The sequence below is a fragment of the Gambusia affinis genome, linkage group LG07 (genome assembly GCF_019740435.1).
Source record: "Gambusia affinis linkage group LG07, SWU_Gaff_1.0, whole genome shotgun sequence".
Lineage (NCBI taxonomy): Eukaryota > Metazoa > Chordata > Actinopteri > Cyprinodontiformes > Poeciliidae > Gambusia > Gambusia affinis.
In genome coordinates, this window is record NC_057874.1 from 1,855,093 (window position 1) to 1,871,908 (window position 16,816).

The window sequence follows — 16,816 nt, forward strand, 5'->3', positions numbered from 1 at the left end:
AATATGTATATACATATATATATATATATATATATATAGATATATAGATATATATATATATATATATATATATATATATATATATATATATATATATATATAGATAGATATATATATATATATATATATAGATAGATATATATATATAGATAGATAGATACTCAGAAAAAATGCAGTTGCTTTTAATCCCATGCTTGTTTAGCTCCAGAAAAGCCACTAGATGGCAGCAAGACATTATGAATGTCTGGTCTGCTGCTCTGCAGTCATTTTTGCCCATTTTGAACATTGAACATTTTTGCTCATGTTGAATGTCATAGATTTCATGAGAAGGCTGCATGTTTAATGAAAACACATATATGTTTCCCCTCATTGTAAAAGCCGAGACACAGTTTGAATCATAGTGACACATTTATTTATGCAGGTTTGTTTCCTGTCGAAACTGAATGCAAACACAGCACATACACACCACCAAGCACTAGGGGAATGTAGAGCAAACGGCAGTGGAGAACTGAAGGTGGAGGTTGAACGGTACAGCGGTTTGATGGCCTTCGCTGAGAGTGAACCTCCTGATCCAGGATCTGTACTGCCACAGTCTCAACAAAACGCTGAATTCTGAATCGCCTCTTGTCCACTTTCTAAAGTCAGTAGTTCTTTCTGGTTCGCTTTGTTTCATCTCGGATGCTTTCAGCTGATGAGTGCTCCCATAAAATCAACTCCAAAACTTAAGGCACCCATTTTGTGTTCTTATCTCTATTGCATCTTTGTCCATTAGATTATCACTTTCTGATCCATTCCATTTACACAAAGAATCGTCAGTTTGACTTCTCAATGCCTTCACTGAACTCGGCAGCGGTTTCTCCAGCGGTTCGCAGAAGCAAAGTGCTCTCACAACAGTCCAGTGTCATGTGACCGATAGAAAATAAAACAGTAAAATAGAATATACAGGTCAGCAGGTTTAGAACCTCGTTTCCACAGACACGTCTACAGCAGGTCAACAGTTTCGGGGGGACGATGACACGATCACACGTGCTGGGGAAGCTCCTCGCTCCACAGCTGTGTCTCGTTACTAGGTTTTGGTTACGCTTCGGTTCATGTGAGGGTTCACAGTTTTCTCCCTTCAGAGGACAGAGGATGGGAAAGATGGCGGCTTATTGCGGAACCTCAGAAGCCGTGAGCCACACCGCCTCAGCTGACAGCGGCACAGACTTAGAGGGTTAACAGGGGTAGGGGCGCCTCCGAGGGGGCTTTCATGTCTGATTTGTGATGCATAGTATAGTATTAAAGGTCACTCAAAACATATGGATATGTGTGACAGGGCATCTTTATATGCGTTCACCTTTTCCTGTCTGGTTTGACCCTTTTGGCCGCATCACGACCACAGCACTCTGAACTGTGCAGGTGTGTTCAAATGTGATCAAATGTGAATTCTGGGTGGTTGGATACTTTTGCACGGCGTTGTATCTTTGGGGAGAACAGGGCGCGTTCATGTTTACAGCTCCTTTCAAGCAAAAGTCCAAAGTCACATCATAACTGGAGAATTAATCCAACAGAAAGCAAAGAGAGCAGAGTTAATCTGGCACTTTTCAACTTTTCAGGGAGTGTTGAAATAATATGATCCAAAACTAGAAATTATTTTAAACATCACAGTTGCTACTGTTATTTAACACACCTCTGATTAATATTCTCCTACCAGGACTTGGGAATGCGTCCGCTATTCATCATTGCACAAGCTTAGCAGAATAAACATGGTAGGGAATCCGCTAAAGAGTAACATATTTATCGTAGGATATAACCAGAACATACTGTGTACTGGACAGACACAAGACTTTCAATTAATGCTAGTTTTGTATCAAAAAAATCTGAGAATTTAAATAAATGTGGACAAAATTTAGACATAGATGGAGAGAAGTAGCACACACACCTCCAAATTGCAGGTAACCTGGAGGAAAAGGCTTTTTTTGGGTTGCATTTCACATAACCAAAACATACTTTATACTGGACAGACGCGAGACTTTTAATTAATGCTCTTTTTGAGCCATGAAATCTGAGAATTTAAATACATATGAACAAACATTAAGGGATCTCAGCTGGCAATTAGTAGCCCACACACCTCCAAATTGTGCATCACCTACAGGAAGAGGTTTCTTTGAGCTGCAGTTCAACAAAATATGCTTACAGTTAGTGCTGGAGCTATAGAAACTGCAAAAACTCAAGAACTAAAGACAGCTTTCTTAGTGAGACAAGCATGGGACTTTCATGGCCTGATGACTTTGAATATGACGGCATCGTGGGAAAAATTTAAAGTAGTGAGTAGTAAAGTGTTTCTCAACTAAGTTATTTTTTGAAAACAAAATTAGATTTATAAAAGTGATGAATTGTTCTGCATTAGTTTCCAAACTGGTCATTTCTGCAAGTGTGTGCCAGGAGGCTGAAATGAAAAGTATTTAACTCTGTTAAATAAAAACGGAGGAAGAATTCACTGTTTTTGTTTTCTTCAAACTGTAACGTTTTAAAACGTTTTGTGGTTCAATGGCCATTACTGGCCCATGCCTAGTGACGTCTCTTTAAGACGTGCTAACCTCCAGTGTATCAGCATCGAGACAAGTCAAAGAGAACAAAAAAGATCACTGCAATATTAAAAAAAAAAAAAAAAAAAAAAAAAAAAAAACACAAGAAGTTCAGGTTAAACCAAAGTCAAGTAAGTAAAAAGTAAAAATATACCATCAAATTTGTAAAACTTAGAACACTCAATATTTATATTAGAAATTCCTCTACAAATCCTAAGACGGTGAGCAGCGCTGCCTTTGTTGCCGTCACCTCAAGCTAAACAGTCATGTTGGGATGAGGATGTTTGGTTCCTGGAGGCTGGACCAGAACCAGAGCCCAACCAACCGTCAGCATTTCTACAGGCCGCGTCTCTGCAGAGCTTTAATATGTGTTCTCATTCCTCCTGCTATTATTATTTGAATCATGCAGATTATAATCATCTGATATAATTCATAAACAGGCAAACACTGAACATAAATTAGATCCTCTATAGGTAAAAATGTAAAAAGCTAATAAGACAGCAGTTTATCGAACCGAAGCGACGAGGAGGAAGTGACAGCAGACGTTCAAACAGGAAGCAGTTCCATTTCTGAGGTGGTGGGGGTGTCCGATTCAACACTGAATCTTCCAAACTGAAGATGGTTTCTCGTTCTTGAAGGAGCTGGGGGGCTTGAATGGTCCTGGAGGGGTTTGGGGGTCAGTGGGGGGTGTCCAGGCCTGGTCACAGTTGGTTTAGTCTAAAGGGACAGGAGGGGAGATCTGCTGCTTCATGGAAGGCAGTTTGTTCAGGTTTCTGTGTGTCACAGAGGGAGGGGCAGGGGCAGAAGGGTGGTGGCATGCTGCTTGGTGGGGCAGGAGACTCTCTGCTGAAGGGTCCTCTCCTGCCCCCTCGCCCCCCATCTCAGAGGCCATCATGTCCTGGGATCAGGACTGCAGAGAGACAAAAATTAAGAACCTGAAAAACTTTGTAGAAGGTTCTGGACAGTGTTTGATGTTTTCTACGATTCACTCTAACTGGCCTTATGTTGTGTTGTGTTGCTGTAGCATAGCTGAGAGCAAGAGGGAGGGGTTGAGCACAAGAGTGATTGACAACTCGAAGACCCTCCTCCTGACTCTGATTGGTTGTTTTTGACTGAGTGGAGTATTTCTGCTGATAGTACTGGAAGAACTCCAAAAAGTCAGAGCAGCTTGTTTTTTTGTTTTTTTTTCCACAGACTATGTGTCATATTTTATACTTACAACTTCATGATCACTTTAGCAAATGTGTGAATAATATTTTTTTACAAACATTACAAAATGCAGCTTTAAAACAAATTTTAAATTGTAATTTAACTCCTTGAAATTGGGCCTCTGTCTCTTTAAGACGTTCCAGCTCTTCCTGACATGTCACCTCTACTAAAGTCTTTACAAAAGTTCTTCTGAACCAAAGGACTGAGAAGTTCCACCAAGTGTTTTCTAATTGCTGCTGCCACTAGTCTGAAGGAGCTGAGTGGGGGCGTCACAGGAAGTCTGCTCAAAGGAGGAGCTTTGTGGAAATAGGTGGAGCTTTGGAGACATCAAGGTTAAACCCCCACCCCTGAATAGTCGTGTTGGGGTGGGAGTTCATAAGTTTCTTACTTCTTCCTACTCCTTTTCGAGCATGTTAGGATTATTGTGGTACAGAAAATATGTGTCTACTTTTGCAATCCTTGTTCATGTGTAATTTTATACTGCTATCATGTTCAAAATAAATAAATCAATGTAGATTAAAGGATTTCTCAAACATGCATAAAAGAATTAAGGAAACACTGCAGGTATGTTTTTGATGAGGGAATAACATTATAAAAAGTTGAATTTACATAATACTGCCTCTTCACTTGTAACAATGGGCAAAAAGATGGATGGAATATTTAGACAACACAACAGAAGAGGTAAAGATGGTCTACCTCTGCTCTCCGCTGCTCTTCTGTGGGAGACTCTGTTTCCCTGATGACCACTGCTTTTGTCACCAGCATGTCAGGATGCTGCTGCTTGGCCTCCTGGATCGCCATGGCGAGCGCCTGGAGCCAGAGAAACGGCAGCGCACCAATCAGCATCCTCCAGAGCTTTCAGACACACAGAGCAGATGTCTCCAGGACTCTGTCTCTCACCTGATGCTGGTCCACATCGTCGTCTCCTGTGATTATGATCCTCTTCTCGATTCTGGTCTCTGAGTAGCCTCCTTTCACAGTCTGGAGCGCACAGAACCACAAGGTCAGGCAAAATTCAACATCAAACTTAATGAAACGTATTCAACCCCCTTAGGCTTTTCCACATTTTGTCACATTACAATCACAAATGTATTTTACTGGTCAGCAAACATAGCTGTGTTTCCATTACAAATGTGGGTACAACTTTAACCATATTCCCCTAATGTCAAAAAAACTATTTCACATTTGTGATGTTAAGTCATTAAATAACAAGTGAGGCCATCATCCTCCTCTTCTTTGTTATTTCTGCCAGTAGTAACGTCCGGTTGCATAACTTAGGATGCAACATAAGAGTTTCCATTGCAGTTTTGCAGAGTACATAAAATTTGTCATGGCCAAAAAAAATCACCTCATCCTAGTGCAGAAGCTCATCAAAAAACATGATTTCTTTCTTCTTTTTTATTGGGGATAATTAGGGGATTCCAGTTTGTGCAGTTATATGGTCAATGGAAACACAGTTCATGTCTCAAGTCAAGTTCATTTGATCCTACACCTCACCATGAAAATATGGTGGTGGCAGCATCATGCCAGTAGAGGCATTCCTGTTTGTAAGAAATCTTTGAAATCCCTCCACCATTTTCTCTCTTTTATTTTGTACACCAGAACACTTTGGTGTGTCATTATTTCTTGAAACATGTGGATGTGACTTGAGAAAATGTGACAAAGTTCAAAATGTTGAACTTTAATTATTTCAACACATTGTTGAAATAGTTCAAATGAATCTACAAAAATGGAACTAGATAAATATTACACAACCTTTTTTCCTCTTTTTTTATTCCAGCTTTAAGTCGAGCCTCTACACAAAACCAAAATTCTTGGTTTTAATTGCTAGCAGGAGTTTTTGTTTAAGGATCTGTTTAGAAGAATATAGTGGCACGTAGAGACGTAGAGATCAAAACAAATCCTCATTGTTTACTCTTCGAGCAGAATTACAAACGGGGGAAATTATGAATAGCAGCTTGAAGCAACAATAACTGTATCCTGTGTTGTCTATGAAACAGATAACCATTTCATTTCAGACAAGAACTGTTTCACTGTGATAAAGGTTCAGGAATTGAACTGAAACCGAGGAAACAAGGACAGTGTTACCTTGGTAACTTGTGTTGTGGTTGCTGAGGTGATGCTTTCAGCAGTGATGGTCAGAGGGGACACAACAGACTCCCTCTCTTGCGGATTGACTTTTACCTGCAGCACAGTAATTACAGAGCAGTCAGACCCACATATTCAATGGTCATGTACAACATCTGCTGGCCAAAATGATAACATCTGTTACAAAATCAGCTGATGTGGTTCACTTTCACACTACACTGTCAAACAAAATAAACCCTTTGAGAAGCCTGTTCCCCTCCTCGCCTGTGGGGGCGCTCCTCCAAGAACCACTGAAGGAAACAATGCTAGAACCTCTGAGGAAGACACAGCACAACTTCCTTCTTTATAAAATTTACACAAAAGTGTGGGCATGTGATTCAGATTGTGCTAAAATTGTGACAGAACAGCCAGAAAAGAAGCAGAAAAATAAACTTTTTAGAAAGCTCATTCACATCACGCTAGCTTTCACACTGAAACCGAGTTGTGGAGACGACTGTCAGTGTGATGGTATTAATGCAGCACATACAGGATGAGCCACTGATGGGAAATTACACATCAGTTGCTGAAGTTAAGGCTTTGGCAGTGCTGGGCTAATTTTTTCGCTTAAGTGATTTTGCTAACTCTCACTAGAGTTCAGCTTAGTTCAAAGTCAGTCAGTCTGTATCACCAGGTCTATCACTAAATAGATTAGGTCTCTAAGATGTTTAGATTTTTTTCTCCAGTTCCACCTTCATGTCCAATTATCCTCACTTTTTGATCCTGCAACACCAAAGTCAAACCCAAGGCTTAAATGTGTGTGTGTATGTGTGTGTATCCTCTTTTTGTTAAAAGTGACTGTTTCAACAAATAGCAGAAGTAATTGAAGGTAAAGACAAGCGATTACTCAAAAACAGAACAATTATTCAAAACAATGTGTTAGCTCAAAGTCATTCAAGCATTTATTTGTTGAAATTCATGACCAGAGTCATTACGGTGACAGTAAGTAACAATTGTGTAGCTCGCATGAGGCGATTCATTTGGACACTCGCTCCAATAAAGGTCAAGACTACAGCAGAGGCAGCGCACAGACACATAAATTACTGTCAGTGTGATGGATGTCCTCTACAAAAACACTTACAGGGGAGCCATTTTCTTTGGGAGCAGCAGGAGTTTCCTGGGAGCTGACAGCTGCAGGGCTCTGAAAGGGAGAGAAAGAAGTGGTTCTGATGAAGCTTTTTACCCGACACCAGCACCATGACTGCTGCATGCAAAAAGAACAACACTGAAGGACTTGTTTGTTCTCCACAAAGACCAGCACTGATTGTGCAAAAATAAATAGAGAAATAAATAATGATGAAGGGTAGCATATAAATTATATGTAGAGTTTTTATGTCCTTCTATGACTTATTTAAATGATGTAGTAATGCTTTGTTTAGCCGATGGGGAGTATTACAGTTTGATGAACTAGTAAAATTTGAGACGGCACAAATCAAATATGAAGTCAAAAATAATAAACTCTGTAAAAATATTCAGAATCTGTTGAAGGAAAAAGGTGGGAGATATGATCCAAAGATGGAAATTTAACATAAAACAAACTGTGAAATAAAAAATAACATATTAAACTGTGGAATCTTAAACTAAGTAACATAAAAGGGAATTAAAACACAGAATGATTGGAAGCTGCTATGACTGAAACCTTTGTGATGGCAATTTACTCACTTTTTAATCTTTCTGTTTTCACTTCTCTTACATGGATTTAATTGTTGATTCTGTTAACATTTATAATATTAAAGCTGTGAAGAGTGAACATGGTTTCTTAGTAATAATAATGGTAGACACATATGAGCTGAACAGCTTCAGTCTATTTACCATTTTGATCTACACAAAACTTATGAATTATTTTTATTTGACTTTGAGTTTCTTTATTTTGCAGTTGGAATGTTTCATAAACACTTATAAGTAATATGTATTCAATTCATACAACAAAATCTCTTTTTTATAAGTCAAATGAATGTTTAAATGAATTTTGCCAGTTTCAGGTCAAAGTCTTTCCAAAATAACAAGAATAAATCTAGTTTCTGCCTTGGATCTATAAGCTTTAGGTCAGCAGCCATTAAGGTTACCTCGGGTCAATACTCAGTGATTTTGGATTGTCAGGTCCTGGGAAATGAAAGGCTCCTAAATGATTCACTATGTTTCACAGTTGGTTGGAAGGCAGAGTCCAAAGCATTATGCAAACCTTTTTACCCCTTATTAGTGAGAACAAGACTGTTGTTAATGAGACTATTATATCAAAGCTGCACAAAGTTAAGTTAAAGTTTGACTCTAAATAGTTGTGCTATCTTGTGCTGGTGTCCGCTGAAAAATATAAGAACGTTAATCTCAAGATAATTCCTTACCAAAAAGAAAAAATGTACATTTTAACATAAATCAAGTCCAATTCAAAACGAATTCCAAATGTTTCAGATTTCTAAAGCTCTGTCTTAAGTTTGCTGAGATGTGTATGGTACATTTTCAAGACTAGTAATGTAAATGGAAAGCCCTATAAAGTGCTGGTAGCTGTTAATGAGAGAGAGAGTTGTTACAATAACAACTATTTCTTCCTTGTACTAGGATCTCTAAACCTGCACTTTGTCCTCACTGAAAAACCTGTCCCAGATTTTTTTGCTAGATTTGAGTTTTATGATTAAATTTGTCTGATGGTGCATAAACAATTTAAACAAAATTCTGAAAAAGAAAGTGAGAATTCTGAGCTTAAATGCATGTAATGTCAAGTCATTTTACTTGCTTCCTGTAAAGTGTAAGTGTTTAGAAAAGCGCTCTAAAAATGAAATGTATTAACATTACTGTAAAAAGTCAGAATTTGGAGAAATAAACTTGAATTCTGAGAAAAAAAGCAGAATTTTGAGATTAAACACTATAAAAATTAAATGAACTTTTATTATTATTTATTATTATTTAAAAAGTTAAAATTCAGAGAAAATCCTCTTTTCTCTTTTTTCAGTGTATCTAAATCCTCTGTTGTACATGTGGAGTGGTATCAAAGAGATCAATTTCAGACCATGTTTTACTATTTGTTATGTGTTTAGATAAAGTGAAAATGCTTGTGCTGATATAAAAATTAATCTACAATGAAATCATAATTTTCTACCTAGTTGTATGTTATAAAAGTAAAAATATGTGATGTTTTTGTGCAGAGAAGTTTGACTGTGTGACCTACACAGGCTGTTGTAAGTCCACAAACAACTGATCTTTATGAAATATCTCCCTCTGCTGGCCAACCGACCTTACTGTAGATCTTTATCTGCCTATAGATTATCTCATCCTCCATTTACTGTGCGCGCGCGCAGAGCACTCAGCTTACTCCAACAACCTTAAAGCAATGACTCAGCAATGATGCGGCTCTTCAAAGGGCTCCTCTCTCCATCATCTCCTGAGCACATCCACACCATTAGCTTGAATGGCTAAAGAGCCTGGCCCTGATTACATTTTAACAAGGCACCTGCGGGACAGCCGGTCCGCGCTCACTGCTCTGCTTCCGGAGATGAATGGCAGTCGCTGCTGCTTTCATCCCTCTCATTAATATACTGCCAATACTTTAATCATGCCTTAATGATTCTATTACGCTCCCCATTTCTTTGGGAACATGGCTGCCGTGTCACTGAGCTCCCTGGAAGAGGAAGAAAAAAAAGATTCTTTCTATAGTCAAAGTCCCAGGCTTCCACCAAACACACGTCACGCAGCACTGTTCACCTGATGGGTTTCTGACTACTGGAGCCGACAATGTGAACTGACCTCAGCAGCTTTAACCCTCCCTAAAGCCTAATGTCCATCCATCCATCCTATTTCTGTTCTCTCTTGTCCCTAATGGGGTCAGGAGGGTTGCTGGTGTCTATCTCCAGCTACGTTCTGGGTGAGAGGCGGGTTCACCCTGGACAGGTCACCAGTCTTTCGCAGGACAACACAAAGACATACAGGACACAAAACCATTCACACACACTCACACTCACACCTAAGGATAATTTAGAGACCAATTAACCTGACAGTCATGTTTTTGGACTGTGGGAGGAAGCCGGAGAACCCGGAGAGAACCCACCATGCACAGGGAGAACATGCAAACTCCATGCAGAAAGACCCTGGGCCGGGAATCGAACCCAGGACCTTCTTGCTGCAAGGCAACAGCTCTACCAACTGTGCCACTGTGCAGCCTTAAAGCCTAATATTTAATTTATAAAATATGTAATTTGTAAATTTATCATTAGAAAAGTAACACTGTGCAAAACAACTTTAAATTATTAAAGCATAGTAAAAAAAATTTTCTCCCTTTTTATTACATTAATATTGTGGTTTCAGGCCATGCAGTAAAATATCAGACAACCTGTATAATGTCATGTTTAATGTCATATTTAAATATATATATATACGGTATATACCACCCCAATAATCATGATCCTTTGTATCATGTAAACGTTTATAATGTAGTGCAAAACACAGGTGAGTTTGCAACCTTGTTTATATGTATTTAATAATAAATAGTTTTGGAAAGTTGTCTGTGTTTTATATTTATATTTTGCCTTACCTCGCAATACTTTTGCGTTCTCTCGCAATAATATACTGATCAGTTAATACGGTATGACTGAATACCTTACGGTGGCCATCGTACTTTCTGCTATTATAGAAGGTCTGAGGTTTTTTCATGTATGTTAATATCTCATTTCAGGTATCTGAAGGTTTAGATATTTCTGTTTTAGATGGAAATGCACCACAAATCTATGTGGTGCATTTCCACATAGGTTTGTGCAAAAGTATGTGCAAAAGCAAAACAGTCCAAATATAGACTTTCCATTTCCCTTCTAAGATGTAAACCAATTTTCCATAAGAAGGAAAGAAAGAAAAACTACATCCTTGGACTATTTCTGAGTTATTTTCATAGGGCAGTAAAATCATATCTGACCTATTTGATTGTCAGATATACGGTTAATAAAGGGCCGATTTCATGTGCAGTTCCATCTCAACACTACACTGACATAAACACGCAGTGAATAAATCGATCTTCAATATGTTTTTGCACCAAAGAGTGAAGAATACATAAACACGTCTTCATTTAAGCTCTTTAAATGTGTTTATATTTGAAATTTCAAATTGACATTTGTGACTGTATACAAAATAGACATTGTGAAGTATTGAAAAAGTATTGCGAGGTAACGCAAAATAAAACTTTTTCTCCATGTCCATTAGGGACTGCTGTAGTGTTTAGATCAGGGGTCCCCAAGTCCAGTCCTCAGGGGCTACCATCCTGCAACCTTTAGATGCATCTCTGTTGAAACACATCTGGGTCAAATAAACTGCTCATTACCAGCCTGTTGCAGAGCTGATTGAATGCTGGTGAGAGGAATTCAGACATTTTGGAGCAGAGATGCTTCTAAAAGTTGCAGGACGGTAGCCCTTGAGGACTGGAGTTGGGGATCCCTGGTTTCTGGTTTAGATCCGTCCACCATTCTCCTTATTTTATTGATTTCTTTTTGGGGGGGAGTTTTAGTGACAACCAGAGTTACACACAACTGCTGACAAAGTTCTGAAACACTGAAGTGAGACAAACATGCAAAAGGAATAGGAAAACAAAGTGTGGCACTTTCTCACACCACTGCATGCTCAGAAACTCAAAACCACAACCGTTTTCTGAACAGTAAACACAGCATTATCCTAACAATTAGGGATTACATGTTCATGTAGTATATAAAATATAAATAGTGGTTGTAGTAGGACAAAATGTGAAAAAGTTCAAGGGCGTGTGAATACTTTTGCGTACTTGTGGTGAAACACCTGTGATGTTTTGGTGAACCTCGGATCCGTTGGTGTGCGTCTCCGTCCGGGTGTCGGCCCGCTTCAGCTTGTGGGCCACACTCACAGCGCTGGCGTCTTTCCTGGCCACTGGAGGCTGTGGAACAAGCACACAGCAAACTTACTACCACCTGCAGTCAGTTGTTTCCTATCGCTATTAAAAAACCAAACAAACAAGAAAACACTTTGTATGAAGGTACAAACTGTAAAACATTTTTTTTATTAGGTGCTTCGTGCAGAAAATAACAGCAAACGTAAAGATTCAGTGGAATGCTGAGTTGAAAAAAAAAAAGGGAAGAAACAAGGTTTTGAATCAAACCGGGAAACAATGGAACATAATGAAATAGTCAAAAACAGAAAATGCTAATAAATAAAACATAAGAGTCAGAATGGCAGCATTTCCAGCAAGGCAGGATGAATCCAGAATGTGATGATGAGGATGAGGGGTGGTGCTGCTCATCTGTCTACCTCATGATGGGTGCCCTCCTCAGGAAGCCTGTCCTCCATCGGGAACTTATCCCTGGAGCCCATTAAGCGGGCCGAGTAGAACCTGGAGGTCTCCTCAAAGTCCTCCCGTCCGACCTCCGGCTGCCGCTCCCGCTCCCCAAACTCAGACCCGCCCTTGGAAAAGTCCTCTGTCCCAGAATGGAGGTCTGTGATGACGGTGAAGTCCACCTCTGCCTCCAGGCTGGACGTGGAGCTGACCGTCATGCTGGAGCATTTTCGCTCGATGCCCAGCTGGGTGTCCCTCATGGAGGCCACCGTGTCCCGCTCCTGCTCCTCCTCCGAGGCGAGGCCCGGCTGAGGCCTCCTCTCCCCGGACTCTTTCTGGTGTGAGCACAGAAAAAGGATCACCTCCGTGTTACCACATGACTTTGTTGTGGTTGACGGACATGGTGAAGAGTGCAATCCTGGAGTTGCACAGGGGCTGGATGATGCATTTGATGAAGAGTCCGAACACAGAGTGCATGCAATGAAATAAGAGCAAATGAAAAATACGTGCAATGAAGGATTATCAGATAAGAAGATGGGGCTGGGGGAGGATCGAACACTTGATTTGAAATCTACGAAGCCTGTGAGGTGACATGGGACATCAGACTGGCTCCAAAGACAATAATATATATATAGTGTAGAAAACAACGGCCAATCTGGTAGAAATCCGACGAGAGGAATTCAAGTGAACGGGAGAAAGCTGTGAAGCGAGATTTAAATCGAGCGTAATAACACAGGAAGGCAATGGCCAGACTCTGGACACATACATTTTTTAAGCATTCTTTTGCAGTTTACTAATGTAAATTAAAAAATTTATATACTAACTGGAAAGGGGAAATAAACGTTGTATAACAGGAACATTGTGCCTTAGGTTTCATGCTGGAACTCTTAGCTCTAAATGTGGAGATAAAATGCAGCCAGTTGCTCACAGTATGAAGTCATGATGGAAATGAATGATAGTAGCGCATTAGGCTGGTTAGACAATGCAGCAGCTCAGCGTGTGTTCAGAGGAGCAGAGTGTTGATCTGCTGAGCTTCTGGGAAGCTGAGTAGCAACTTTAGAGGACAAACATGGTAAACACTGCTACCAAAAGTAACATAAGTTACTAAGTTATAACTTATATTACCAGTCAGAATTTCTGTGGTCCATATCCAATCTCCAACAATTGTGAAGCATTGACCTGTTAATAATGCCGTTAGCCTAAAACAATTTCTGTTTAAGAATTATATTACAAAAACTGCATTGCAAACATTTTAATTTCTAGCCTTTTCATGTGACTGGTGATTAATTATTTATATCAGGAGCAAAAGGTCAATTGCATAATGAGTGAAATTGACTATGGAGAGGAGATTTGAAAGTAGCTTTAGCATCTTGTACTGGTAATTACCATGGTTAGCATTACTAAAACAGCACTCTGTACTTACGAAATTATTACCTCTTGTCTAAGATTATAAAAATTCTGTCAATCTTTCCATCATTTTTAACAGCAGTCAGGCTAAAATAAAGACTAAAAAGACAAAAAAAAACTTACAATACATTCAGCCTTCCTGTTGTCTGCTAAAGTTTTGCTTTTCTCATTCTGTTACATCCAAAATTAACCACAGGTTTGTCTTGCAATGTCAAAGAAAGCTTTAATTAGTTACTACTGTATTTCCTTTTAAATTGTGTCTTATTGCAACTTGAGTTAATTTTTATGCGTCATACAGGTACTGAGAATAGCTAATATTGAGTATTCTGCTAGGTAGCTAGCTAGCTAGTTTCATTTCAAAATACAAATTAAAAAGTAAAATAAAACGCAACAAAATAGCTTTAGAAACTACATCATTTTAGAGGCAACAAATCACAAGAGGTTCACACATTCACTATTTAAAATGTTGCCTGTGAAAACAAAGATTGTTTCTTACAGCTGTTAAAAGTACTGAAATGTTTTGACAGGAAACAGTTTCCATTGTGGGTTTGGAGGTGTGTCTGAGCTAAGAGAGACGCAGAGGGAAAGAGATGATGGGTGAGCATTCAAACTTGGGTTTGTAAAAGAATAACCTTTAGGTCACCAAATGGCTCTTCATATATGGCCGGAGTAGAGACAGGCTCCTGCAGGGGGACGCACAGGAAAGAGCAAAGGGAGCAATGAAAGGTTAGTACAGCTGAACAGGACTGGCAGCCAAGCAGACACAAAAATCCAAGCGTAACATAAGGCTACATGCAGAGTAAACCTAAACTCTGAACTTTTAACTTGAAAGAAATTCTTCAACACTTTGCTCAGACAACAATAAATCTTCTGTTGTTTCTCATAAGCCCAAGTTTAGGTCTGAAATTCAATCAGATCCAAGTCTGCTACATCTGAATCTAGGCACAGCATTCAGTCTGGAGAACGGTTCAGACGTGAATCTGATGAAGAACAAACAGGATCTAAAGCAAGTAGTTCTAGTTAGCAGAGTCAGAAGAAAATAATACGGTTTAGATGTTCTGTCTGTGTAATAGAAGTCACATAAAGACAGAGCAGCAACCAACATAATCATATGGCCAAGTGACACAACAGGTTGATTGTTAGTGGCTCAACGAATGACGCAATTCTAGCTAGCCAAGCTGAAATAGCTAGCAGAGAGTTTACATATGGTGTCATCAAACTGAGTGCCACCATATTAGAGGCATAATAAAAGTACACACACACACAAGACTTTGTGATCTTATTCAGATGTTCAAATTGAAAAATTAATGGCACATCTCATAGACCTCCTTGGAAGAAGAGAGACAGCAGCTACATAGCTAGCATGTAGATTGAAAAGAGAATAGACCAGTGGTATCAATACTTTTGCAATGAGAGCCAAAATTGTCCAATTTGTGGGGATCAAAAGAGAAAAAAAATCTTGTGAAATTTGTTAATTTTTATCTGTTAACACAAAATACACAAAACATGAAATATTTTAATGAACAAAATATTGGTACATTTTAATAGAAAAAGAATATATAAATTATTGTTGATCCTAAACAAAAGTGGTTTAATATTGCCATTGTAATTTCCAATTTTTGCTGGGGCTGATTTATTTATTAATTAATTTTTTTAGAGTTTTTTTATAAAAATGTTTTCTAATGTAGGTATGATTTTGTGAAAAATGTAATGAGTCAGTACTTTTTATATCTACTTTAATTGTTGTGGACAGGAAATTATTGGGTTGCATTTAATACATCATAAGGATTAAAGTGTAAATATGGGAAATAAAACAGAAATACTAAAAAAACAAAACAAATCTGTCTCTTGAATTGTGATCAGAGGCCAGACAAAATCCTTCAGATGGCCACAAATGGTCCCTTGGGCACACTTTGGACACACCTTCAAAACGGGGAATATGTGACATTCTTTTTTCTCCTACACAAACTTCTACAACTCTTAGTTTGTTCTGCCAGCACCAGCAAGTCTAAGTTTCAGCAACAATCAACCAGTGTCATTTTTTCCATGGGATCCAGTTGGTTGCAAAACTTTCCACATCAGAAAAGTCAGCAGAAAATTGGACAAAAGCCCTAAAAAATGTTGCTGATCGTATTTTGAAGTCTGTGAGAATAGCCTGGCCCATATGTTTAGATGGAGCTGCCTCTATTTTCCCACACTCCCTGAGTTCAATCAGATCTAGATATGATCGTTACACCAAGAGCTGAGCAGCACCTCTTCTCATCCCTGTTTAATCCATTACGCAAGAGCTCAACTTGGATGAAAAGGTGGAAAAAGATGAAAGCTGTCACGTCTATTCTTTTCAAAATTCATTCCAGAGCCAGATATGTGCAAACTCCCGATGATGTAGCGGCAGTGGAATGAAAAGCAGGAAATCTGACTTAGTCAGGCACTGAACTGCTTTGTTTGGCTGCTCACTGCCTACTGAAGTGTCACATCCATATGATAGAAACATTTGGAGTTTCTATCACTACTTGTCTTTTCATTCAGGTGAAGTTGAAGAAAATAATTGCCCTAAATGTACAACATTGCTAAATTTCACACTTTTTTTTATTTATCTGTGGATTCTTAAAAATTCAAGTTCAGATTGACATCAGTCTGTAAAGTTTAATCATGAAGAATTTCTATACTAAGCGTCTTTCTGATTTCTAAAAATAATAGCTTCCCCCCACCCAAAAAAAGATGGAGGTAGTTCTCAAATGCGCAGTTTATTGAATTTAATCAAATTTGTATTTGACCGTTTTGCCTTTTGTGTTTGAAGAGGACTTAACAGAGATTGTCATTAACCTTCAACCCTCCCACTGTCTTAAAGGTCATTTGGATCCCGCCAGGGTTTTACTCTGTCCCTGTCTCAACCAGGACAATGTACAATGCAGAAGCACAACCACGTGTGCATCGACCAGACTTTTGTGTGTGTTGTTTCAGAAACTGACCGTCTGAAGGGACACCCTCCCAAACATCGCATTAAGACTGCGGCAGGGTCAAGTAAAACTCAAGGTTGCTAAGTTTTAAAAGACAAATATATATATTTCTTTTGTCTTTCCAAACCTTCACAGTCAGTGCAGATATGGCAGACATGCTGCACAGTGTGGTGCCAAGAGAAATGGAATAAAACAAACTGGGTAGCCATGTAGGACATTGTCCAAACATTCCGGCTAACCTTCAGCTAGCCCTTAGTGCATGCTCCTTCAAC

The 16,816-nt window shown here is 39.0% G+C and overlaps 1 protein-coding gene across 6 annotated transcripts in view; it reads right to left on the reverse strand.

Annotated features, from left to right (window-relative positions):
* Positions 1–395: 395 nt before the first annotated feature.
* Positions 396–16,816, reverse strand: part of LOC122834663 (protein 4.1-like) — a 115,684-nt gene continuing 99,263 nt past the window's right edge. For all 6 annotated transcript variants that reach the window (XM_044123314.1, XM_044123313.1, XM_044123316.1 and 3 more), the window contains 8 exons: positions 14,217–14,267; positions 12,153–12,512; positions 11,653–11,781; positions 6,982–7,041; positions 5,865–5,960; positions 4,677–4,757; positions 4,473–4,586; positions 396–3,477 (listed from right to left, as the gene is read on the reverse strand). In XM_044123314.1, the coding sequence (XP_043979249.1) occupies positions 3,472–3,477; positions 4,473–4,586; positions 4,677–4,757; positions 5,865–5,960; positions 6,982–7,041; positions 11,653–11,781; positions 12,153–12,512; positions 14,217–14,267 (897 nt within the window). In that variant the 3' untranslated portion in view covers positions 396–3,471. The remainder of the gene's footprint in view (positions 3,478–4,472; positions 4,587–4,676; positions 4,758–5,864; positions 5,961–6,981; positions 7,042–11,652; positions 11,782–12,152; positions 12,513–14,216; positions 14,268–16,816) is intronic.